Genomic DNA, 10,759 nt, shown 5'->3' on the forward strand with positions numbered 1-10,759 from the left:
ACAAAGGTTTAGCTACTCCACTGCAGTGTGCAATGGGATTCCATTTTGGCTTTATTTTAGTTAAATAAATCATGACACGGTGTAATATGTCATGTGTTGTTGTTCATCCGAGGTTGTATTTACCTCATTTTAAGACCTGCTAAGGAACAGATGATTGTTATGTAAAACCATGAAATTCAAAGAGGGTGTACTTTCTTTTTCACACAACTGTATATACATATATATAAAAAAAAATTATCTGGTGGGACAAATGTCACATGCTACATCTGTGCATCCAAGAACAGCAATGAGGTGCAAGGCTCTCGGGCCCTGAAGGGTTAAAGTGGCTACGCCTCCAGACGCTCGCCGTCTCCCCTTCACGGCTTAATGTCCCACTAGTAGCAGAGGGGGTGAACGCCGCGCTGCCAGGGGCTCAGAGGATTATTAATCATTTAAGAGGATCAGAACAGATAGAAGACACTTATTGCAGGTCACAAGGAGCTCAGGCAGGAATGGCTCCCCCATCATCCTACAGAGACACAATCAGATTGTAAATTCTCCTAACGGGATCCCCCCACCCCCTGGTGTTTACTATGATACCTAATGTTATGCCCCTCTAGTACATCTGTTTAAAATTGTACGCTCTTCAAACAAGGGATCTTCCGGGCAGGAATCCCTTTCCCTAAATATCAACTGACCCTTGTAGCGTATGTGTTTAGACTGTAAGATCATCCCCTCCTGCCTGTACTTCTTTATGCAATACCCATGTTTCACATTGTGTAATATGGAGCTTTTTAAAAAAAAAAAAAAAAATACAAAGGAAAAAAATTAACAGCATCTGCTTTATTTAAAGCTGCAGTTCAGGCAATATCATGCATGTGTTTTTTTTTTCTTTTCTTCAAATAAATCAGTTCTGTACTATGAGAAAATGTGTAGCATTAAAAAAAAGTCACACCCCCCTTCTGAAAAAGCATCACCTTTTTGAGCCCTGCCCTCTCCATCAGTGAGCCAATTGAATCTACTGCCAGCCTACATGATCTTCCTCACAGAACTTTGGCCGCCAGTGCAGCAGAAGAGGAACCAAGATGCATTTAATGAACCCCCAGCCGAACCTTCAGCGATCGATTAGAGAACGGATCAGCACCATAGCTAATCACTTGTCAGTCTGTAGATTGTATTGATGCGCATATAGAATGAAAAAAAAAAAAGTGGTACGGAAGCTTTAAAGTCCTACTAGACACTGCAGGACAGAAGAGGTATCAGCTCAGATATTATCGACGATGATTTTTGCATGTCAGCATCTTTATTGATTGGCAACTGTCACAGGCTGCATTCAGAGAGGGGCATTAGATCAGTGTCATTGCCCCAGTCCAATAAGCATTTAACCCCTTTGCTGGCCCCTCTGGCAGGAACAGTGTTAATTATAGGGGTTTCATCGTAAGACATTCAGCTCAAGATAGTTAAGAGCATATACTGTAGTCCTACCCTGCACCGATTTACACAGCTACATTGTTTTCTATTTAGTATGGATCTGAATAGCATTCCTAGTCCCACTGTCATGAACCCTAGCGTGGTGGCAGGGTGGGATTCCAAGACCTTAGCACAGGGGTGAAGCACTCTGCACCAAGATGAGAGGGAGGGGGGAGAAATGCAGGGGAAAGGTTTGGTGTAGTGTGGCTCACAGCTGAGGTGGGACATACAACAGGCCCTGTATGACACGCTCACTTCCTGGGGTAATGGCAGTCATAGGACATCACACTTGCACTTTTATTTGGGTCAGTCCGTCTGCGTACTGGAAGTTCCCGCTGTTCTCGTAGTCATACATATCCAGCGCCACTTCGCAGCTCTCCCTCACCACACGCTCCGTGTCCTCTGCGTGTGTCCGCAGCGCCTGCAGGCATTCCTCCTGTGCGATGGCGCCCAGAGCCTCCGCGCATTCGTGGCGCACCATGGGGTTCTCCTCGTGCCGATTCAGCGCCGCCGCCAGTTGTGGGACCGACGCCTCGTGCTGCATCTGGCCCAGCACATAGCCAATCTCGTGACGAAACAGGGAGCCCCCGCACTGCAGGCCTGGTGAGAGAAAGAAGTCAGCCATGCAACACATTTTCCATAAAGCTACAGACCAAGCAATATCCTACATGTGTTTTTAAATAAATCAGTTCTTTACTAGGAGAAAATACTTGTAGCCTTTTATTTTTTTTTAAACTGAATAACATGTTCAATGTATTATAATGTAACAAGCATTTTGTTTCTATTGCAACCATTTACAAAGTCACTTCCTCTTCTGAAACAGACTCTGGCACTCCCCTTTTTGAGCCCTGCCCTCTCTCTAGCAGTGCACCAATTGTATCTAGTGACTGCCTGGTCACATGATCTTCCCCACAGAACTTTGCATCTTGGGTACTCTTCTGCTGGAAAAAAAAAAGTCTACTAAACAGCCGACTATTATACATACATACATACATACATACATACATACAAACTGAAAAGTAATCTCCAAGGCTTGAATTGGAGGGGCTAAGGGGTCAAACTGGAACACAACCAAAATTGGGTGTGTGTCACAAAATTTCAAATCCCCAAAATATGTTTGAAAAAGCTTCAGCTTCAGGTGCTCAAAACCTATGCGGTAGGCTCCTCAAGATAGCCAATATACATAACAAATACCATAATCAATATTATCTGATAACACCACATACAACATGCATATACATATCTTCCATGATGACCATAAAATGGAAAGTGCAGTCCAGAGGGTGCTGCTCTCTTCAAAAAGGATGCAACCCAGGCGTTGCAAAGTAATACTATACTACATAAAAACAAAGAGGAAGAACGCACACCTCATAGCGTAATAAGTTTATTTTACTTGACACAAACAATTTAAAATGCACTGAGACGTCCGTGCGTTAAAAGCAACCAAACAAAAAGCAGTCGAGTTCTGATAGCTTGAAGCAGGGAAGATGTTCCAGACTCAAACGGCTCTCCTTCGCCTACACACTCGGCAAAGCTAAGCTCCCACAGCCTATAGCGCTACCAAAAGAAAACTCCCCTGCCAGGTAAGTAGGGTGGCTTTTAACCATGATCATTTAGGTGGCTCTCCCAGGGTGAGGCTAGCTCACTGCACTTGGGGCTAGCTGACTCCTGCGATTTCCTGACATGCAGGAAACTTGACTGCACACTTTATGGTAGTGGGGGACTGCATGCGCGCCCAGAAAAACGGTGGCTTTCTTTTGGTAGCGCTATACGCTGTGTCAAGTAAAAGAAACTTATTACGCTATGAGGTGTGTGCTCTTCTCTCGCTCTGTTTTTATCTAGTACTCTTCTGCGGCAACTTAGCTAATTACTTATTGTGTGGATTGTATTGATGCACATATTGAAGGGGGGGGGGAGGCAGGTTGGATGGCTGCTTTAAAGGGACAGGTACACAATATAAAATGTATCCCTGAGAAAGTTCCATCATCCTGAAACGCATTGCCATGGCAAAAGCAAAGGATTTGTCTGCTTCTCTGGAAATCAATTACATTTCATTGGGGCCTCTGATTGGGGTAGACAAACAAGCTGTTTTTTTTTTTGGTACCATTATTATAACCCGTCCTTATCAGAGAGCCCGTAAAGATAAAAAAAGTGGAGGGGGCATTGAGGAAAAAGTGTTGCCTGTGCAAACTCTTGTTGAGCACACAGTGATATAATCAGACAAAAGGGAGCAGCGGAGATCAAACCTCACCCAACTCTCAGCTCACCAGGTTTACAAACTGACTTTAGAACATGATTTTAAAATACCTATCAGATTTGGGTTAAAAAGTAGAGTACAACTTGGGTACTTACTTAATTGCATCCCCCTTGGTCACATGTTTGATTATCAAATAAATAGAAGTATCTGCTTGACCAACAGGGGCTTAATCATTACTAGACACCAAAAAAAAGGAGCCTGGGGGGTGGGACCAAAGAGGGAGGAAAATAATTTGAGTAGAGAGAGGTGTGGCTGTGTCCTACCTGTGTCCACTGTGTGTCCTGCCTGTGTGGATGAAGGGAGGGGGGAGGGGATGAGAGAGGATGAAGGGAGGGGATGAGAGAGGATGAAGGGAGGGGAGTGAGAGAGGATGAAGGGAAGGGTTTAGTGGATGTGGGAGTGTGAGAAGATAAGGGGACAGAGAGGATGAGGATTGGTGCAACAATCTTGGAATTTGTGGGAGGAGCATTAAGATCAGTATTGCTCGCCATGGTCCTCTATGACTGCAGGTCAGTTATTTATAAATGATCTGACCATTACGTCATTTGTTCTAAATTTCACTCCCAAGCATGCACCAATTTGCACCATTTCATATTCTATTTCCTAAAAAAAAAAAAAAAATCCTCGGAAGGGCGCTCCCAAGTCTCCTCCCCAGATTTTTTACGAAAGAGTATAAATTGGTGAATACTTGGAGTGAAATTTAGAAAAAATTACGTAACAGTCAGGTCATTTATAAATAACATTCTTCCCCACCAAGATTCTCGTGCACGTCACACCTTCCACCATTGTGTCCAGTATTTTTGGACAAGCCACCTGGCAACCCTAGTCTCCGCTGATTGGTCAGCAACCGCTTCTTCGTGATTTCTGGCAGAGGTTCTATACAAACCGATGCTGCTCAGACTCCACAGTTGTTCATGATCGGTCTCTGTGACTAATGAACTGTGGACCAGAGGCGCTTATCCCAAATGACTGATTATAAAGCAAAGACAGATCAAGGCAGCATACAGGGGAAGCTAGCTTCGGCAGCGCCATGCACCTAGTGAGGAGTCCCCTGTACTACGAGTTTGTGACGAGTTGTTGCCTGGTCTTGTGCATTGGGTTTCTCCCTGTTGGCTCCATCCAGAATAAACCTTTTTTATTTAACACTGGTGCTGTTTGAATCCCAGTGTCGGCTCTACTTATGACCTTGGGTAAATCACCATCTCCCTGTGCCTCAGGCACCACAATTAGAATGTAAGCTCCTCAGGGCATGGACTCATTGTGCCTGCAAAATATTTATGTACAGCACTACGGACGCTGTCCGCGCTATATAAGAAAGAAAAATAATCATTATTAGTGAAAGGGGAAGTGAAAAGGACCTTTAAAAAAAAAAAGAAATAAGTTTAGAGTCATCAAATTAGGATGGGAGATTTAAAGATAGCTTACCATCAGCCAGAGCCAGCACAGCCTTCTCCTCTCCGATATTACGCAGCGCGAACATGGCGCGGTACCGATCGAAGAGCGGGCAGGTGTCGTCGAGAAGGGTGGAGCGCAGCTTGGGGATGTCTGTCTCTTCAGCAGGTGGAGCGGGATCCACAGACAAGTAAGGGTTACCGTCGGGGGTATCTGGGTTCTGTTGCAACCACTCGATGCGTTGCACGGCCAACTGGCACGTCTCTGCCACCTGCAGATGGCACGGACAGGTCGCTCCGTCACTATATGAGGCAGCAAAGGGCTTAAAGGAGCTGCCATGGAGGGATTTAAAATATTTATAAAAAAATTTAAAAATTATATAATCTCAAAAGGCACAAACCACTGCACACAATGTTTATAATAAACACTAATTGGATATGATGCTATGAAAAAAGTCCAAATCGAAAAAGAATCTGGAACCGGGTATGATCTAAAGTCTTTGTGACAAAACGCGTAGGGTTAAGGTAGTCTTGTCACCTATCTTATTTTGCCTACTTGAACTGAATGCCTTATTAAAGGCAATTGGGACTGCTATTTGCCTTCCTCTGGCTGCTTTCTACCCACGAGGTATACTACCAGTCGAGAACGGCACCAGCGACACGTCATCGTCGAATTATCGCGAGACTTGGCAAGTGAGGAGAAGACCACAGCACAAGCGTCGGATTGCTGACGGCGTCTTCCGTGATCGTGAAAACAGATCTTGCGGCGAATTGTTCCAGTATTGCAGCTAAAGATAGGATTTTTAATCCTGAAATGCCCGTTTTTATCTGATACATTGTGAGTATAATCTGTGCTTGCGGTGTGTGAAACTGAATATACATACTTCACTATTTTGGCTATTTCTCTTTTTTAGATCATACCCGATTCCAGATTCTTTTTCGATTGGACTTTTTGCATAGCATCATATCCAATTAGTGTTTATTATTATAAACATTGTGTGCAGGGTTTGCGCCTTTTGTTTCTATTCCCTGTATACATATTTGGAACGGTGTGTGTCCTACACATTGTGGCAGCATCCATCAGCACACTAATTATCCTGTTTAAACTTTGTATTTGCGCTATATATAAATCAGTTTTGCTTATATGGCTGCTATGATGGATACAGGAGCAGACGGTTAAAGTTGGTGGTCTTTACCTCTATCACAGGGTCCTGTGAATATTCTTTCAGCAACTCTAGAACCTCAGGGTCTCCGATAGCCCCTAGAGCTTCTCCTGAGGGGGTTGGGGGAGAAAGAAAGAGAGAAAGAGAGAGAGACACACAGGTAAGAACTAGGATTATTATGGAATGATTGTGCATTTACTGCAGTGAAGGAGATACAGTAAGTGGTGTCAGTGACACTGTAGTGACTCCAGACACAGCTCCCCCAACTAGAGAGACTGACAACTAATTGACTGAAGAAAGACCTGTGTCCATATTGGTCCAGAAAGAGTAAGATACTTCATTTGTTATTTTACCATTTACTAGACAAACTCAAATCGTACAAAGTTTTCTTGGGTGTAAGCTTTCAAGACAGCAGACAAACAGGAAGGATAATATGGTCCTGGCCAAGTTATAAGATGTTAGTCTCGCCACATCACAGTGTGATGTCACTATCCCAGTAATGCGGCAATTATTTTTTGGGTGGGGGTGCTGTACATACAAAAATCAGTAGCATACATAATGTTTAAATGCTCACTACCCCAACTAGATGTGGTGTCACAGAATAATATCGCCCATGATGCAACTGCCCCACCCAGTTTGCTCATTATGAGATCACTGCCCTCCCTCTTGCATTCAAAAGGGATATTTTATTTATAAAATGTTTTACCAGGAAGTAATACATTGAGAGTTACCTCTCGTTTTCAAGTATGTCCTGGGCATAGAGTTAAGATGACAAATAGTACATGGTTACAAATATAGTTACATAAGTGAGCCGGGTATACATTATATACAATACATTGCATACAGTGTTACAGAAGATGTATATTATAGGCTTATGTAACAGTTACAGACCAGATTAAAATGTGAGACAGCCTTAGTTTTGAAAGAACTTAAACTGGTGGTGGATGCGAGAGTCTCCGGTAAATTGTTCAAGTTTTGGGGTGCACAGTAAGAAAGGAGGAGCGGCAGGATACTTTGCTGAGCCTTGGGACCATGAACAGTCTTTGGAGTCAGATCTCAGATTATAAGTGCTGCATATGGTAGGGCTGAGGAGTTTGTTCAGATAGATGGGTAGCTTGCCCAGAAAGTATTTGAAGGCGAGACAGGAAAGATGAACTTTGAGCCTAGACTCAAGTGATGACCAGTCCAGTTCTTTGAGCATTTCGCAGTGATGTCTGTTGTAGTTGCATTGGATAACAAAACGGCATGTTGAATTGTAGAGGGTGTCAAGTTTGCTAAGGTGGGTTTGGGGTGCCTATACTATGCCCCCATAGTCGATAATTGGCATTAGCATCTGCGGTGGATACGCTTTCTGACCAGCAGACCGAGGGAGGATGTGTTCCTGTAAAGTACCCCTAGTTTGGCATAGGTTTTGGATGTCAGAGTATCAATGTGCATTCCGAATGTTAAATGGGAGTCAAACCATATGCCCAAGTATTTAAAACTAGTAACAGGAGTTAGGGTGGTGTTAGCGTTGGTTGTGATCTGGAGTTCAGTCATTGAAAGCTTTAAAAAAAAAAATGTTGCCTTGGTCCCAAATACCATTGTTGCTATCTTGTCAGTGTTTACAAAACTGTGTGTTTTGGCAAATCCATTGTATTTATAAATAAGAACGTAATAAACTAATATGTACAGTAGAGATGGAACGTGCAATATCCCAAAACGGGGCCACCTAGTTTGAGTCCAAATAACGCACAACCAAAAATAGTATGGGAAAAACAAACAATAATTAAAATAGTCTGCACTCAACCATATATCTAAAAAGGTGTATTTAGATACATTTGGTAAGTAATGTAAAGGTAAGAATACAACAAAAAAAATTATAGAAATACAATATAATACAACTAAAGGCCGACACCCGAGAAAACCTTCAACATTTCGGCATACATCCCTTTGTCAAGAGGAATTCCTTATTGAGTGTTTCCCATACTATTTGGTTTTGACTTCTCCCTGTAATTGTCCCAAGTCGATGTCACTGTTCTACCACAAGACGTCACTGTTCTACCACAAGACGTCACTGCACCAGACTACCCCCATAGGATTACACTGCCCCACTCCCGTCTCCTCGGTTTGATGTCACCACTCACCCGCCTCATGACGCACCATAGGCTCCTGCCCCCGGTCCCGCAGCACCTCGCTCAGCACCGGCACTGCCCTTCGGTCCATCATCTGCCCCAGGCAGTAGGCCAGCTCGTGCTTCAGCAGCTCTGACTCGTCGACGAACCCCCGGCTGATCCACTCGATGGCCTCGGGACCCCCCACATTCCGCAAGGTGAACAGCGCCCGGAACCGGGACCTAAGTGGCCGCCCGGTGTCCAGCAACGCCTCACCCACACTCCGCACTTCCTCCATGCCGCCGATGGGCGCCGCCATCTTGTACCTGCGTAACGTAACCGGGACCCAACCAAGTGAGCTGCGCGGGGGGTACACGTTGTATCTCTTCTGGTACTCTAACCTCTAAAATGACGAAATCGGTTACGTGAAGAATACACCATTGTATAAGTATAGGGAGGGAGGGGCTGAAAAAGATTCCGCCCTCTGGAAATACACCCTCTGTTCCTGCATGTAGTGGTAGTGGCCGGTTGGGTAAGGTTTAAAGCTTCAGTGCCGGTATTTACATGATCAGCTGGAGTACAGGACCTCCGCCAACTGTGCACACACCAACCCCTGCTCTGTAACACGAGGCTTGCAGGAGGCGGCCTGGGACAGAGACATCCTTCCTGTATTACATCTCTTCATATCAAATCTGAATTATTAGTTTAAGTAGAAACATTTTTTCCCTTACAAAAACACCACTGCATTATACTCACACCGTTTTTGTAAGGAAAAAAAATAGTCTCTACTTCAAGTACATATAAAAGTTATGGTGGGTAAAAAAGTGACGAAAACCCGCCACCATACAGTATACAATAAAAGGGGACACACTGCACTCATTTGCATGTCATTTCCCAGAATCACCAGCTGCAGTGGAAGCATTGTATGCCAAGACAGGGGTGCGCAAACTGGGGAGCGCGGCGCTTGCAGAGGACCTGCGCTCGTGCCCACGGCATTAAAATTAAATGCCGGGGGATCGCGTGAGGCCTCTGCAAATCTACTTACCGTGATTTAGATGGCTGGTGTGACGCGTTGCCGGCATTAAATGACGCTGCATGCTGTCCCCATGGCAAGTCAGCATCATTTGACGCTGACCAAAGGAGGCAAGGGGGCGCGAGCAGTGCAGGGAGGCGCAGCTTCAAAAGTTTGCACACCCCTGTGCCAAGAGATAATGGTGAAAAGCAGGTTGCAGAACTGTCTGACATTTTAATGTGCTCACAAGTGATATTTACTTAAACTAATAATTCAGATTGAAAGCATGTCTCTTTCTGTCCCAGTCCGCATCCAGCATGCCATGTGGTGCAGAGCAAGAGGTTAGTGTGTGCAGTTGGCAGAGGCCCTGTTCTCCAGCTGATGCTGTAAAAAAATACCGGTGGGACTGAAGCTTTAAATCTCTTGCTCAACCAAAAACTACCATTACATGCAGGAACAGGGGATATAGTTCCCACGGACGGAATCTTCCCAGCCCCCCAATAATTACACAAGTTTATTCTCAATACGACGGATTTCGTCATTTTGAGGTACTGTACCTTAATAGGAGAGATAAACAATATGTACACAAACTTGGACTTCAAGGGCAAAGATAAATCTAAAGCTTCAGAAAACACAAAAAAGTATGAAAAGATGCATGATGGGTATTACCCCCAAAAAACAGAAAACAATGGGTTTGAGAGCAAACAGACTATGACATAATCACAAGGGTAAAGAAATTAAAATGGCAGTGGGCTGAGCATATGCCAAAAATAAATGACCATTGTTGGGCAAAGACGGTACTCGACTGGATTCATAGAGGTATCAAAAAAAAACAAAATTAAGATGGGATGAAATCAGTCAATAGGGGTTAATTCCCAGATATCACCAAAGAGCAAGGAAAACCTTTGGCACATTTCCAAAGGTGTATGTATTCCTGAAAGTGTGGCCACACTCTATATACAGGCGAAATAAGGATAGGGGAACAGTACACTCAAAACAGACACTTGAGGTCTTAGCATCAGTTAAGCAGATACTTAAAGCATACTTTCTGTCCAAAATCAGTCACCTTTAATTTAAAAAGAGTAGGCAAACATCAGGAAAACAATGTTTCAGGCCCACATGGAGGAGAGGATTGTAAACGCAGAGCCGGAAGATCACTGGGAAGGCCTTTATCTAGCAGTGGATCGACAATGGCTGAAGATGATACATATGTATATGATTTCTCCCGCAGAGGGAGCCCTAGTTCTAGTTATTTTATAATCGCTTTATGGAGTTTCTTGTTGATGCGTAAAAAAAAAAAAAAAGATCCCCAGAATTCCTATACAAGAATAGCCAAGAGTTATAATTTATAAGGAAAGAGACGGCATGAGCAGAGCGTTACAAAAAGTTGTTTT

The 10,759-nt window shown here is 43.9% G+C and overlaps 1 protein-coding gene across 1 annotated transcript; it reads right to left on the minus strand.

Annotated features, from left to right (window-relative positions):
• Positions 1 to 802: 802 nt before the first annotated feature.
• Positions 803 to 8,825, minus strand: DOHH (deoxyhypusine hydroxylase). The gene is made up of 4 exons (XM_075584444.1): positions 8,387 to 8,825; positions 6,294 to 6,370; positions 5,132 to 5,369; positions 803 to 2,049 (listed from the first exon to the last, which is right to left on the minus strand). Exons 1-4 carry the CDS (start codon positions 8,670 to 8,672, stop codon positions 1,733 to 1,735), a joined length of 918 nt encoding a protein of 305 aa, XP_075440559.1. The 5' UTR covers positions 8,673 to 8,825; the 3' UTR covers positions 803 to 1,732.
• Positions 8,826 to 10,759: the final 1,934 nt, after the last annotated feature.

The sequence above is a fragment of the Ascaphus truei genome, unplaced genomic scaffold (assembly GCF_040206685.1).
Source record: "Ascaphus truei isolate aAscTru1 unplaced genomic scaffold, aAscTru1.hap1 HAP1_SCAFFOLD_594, whole genome shotgun sequence".
Lineage (NCBI taxonomy): Eukaryota > Metazoa > Chordata > Amphibia > Anura > Ascaphidae > Ascaphus > Ascaphus truei.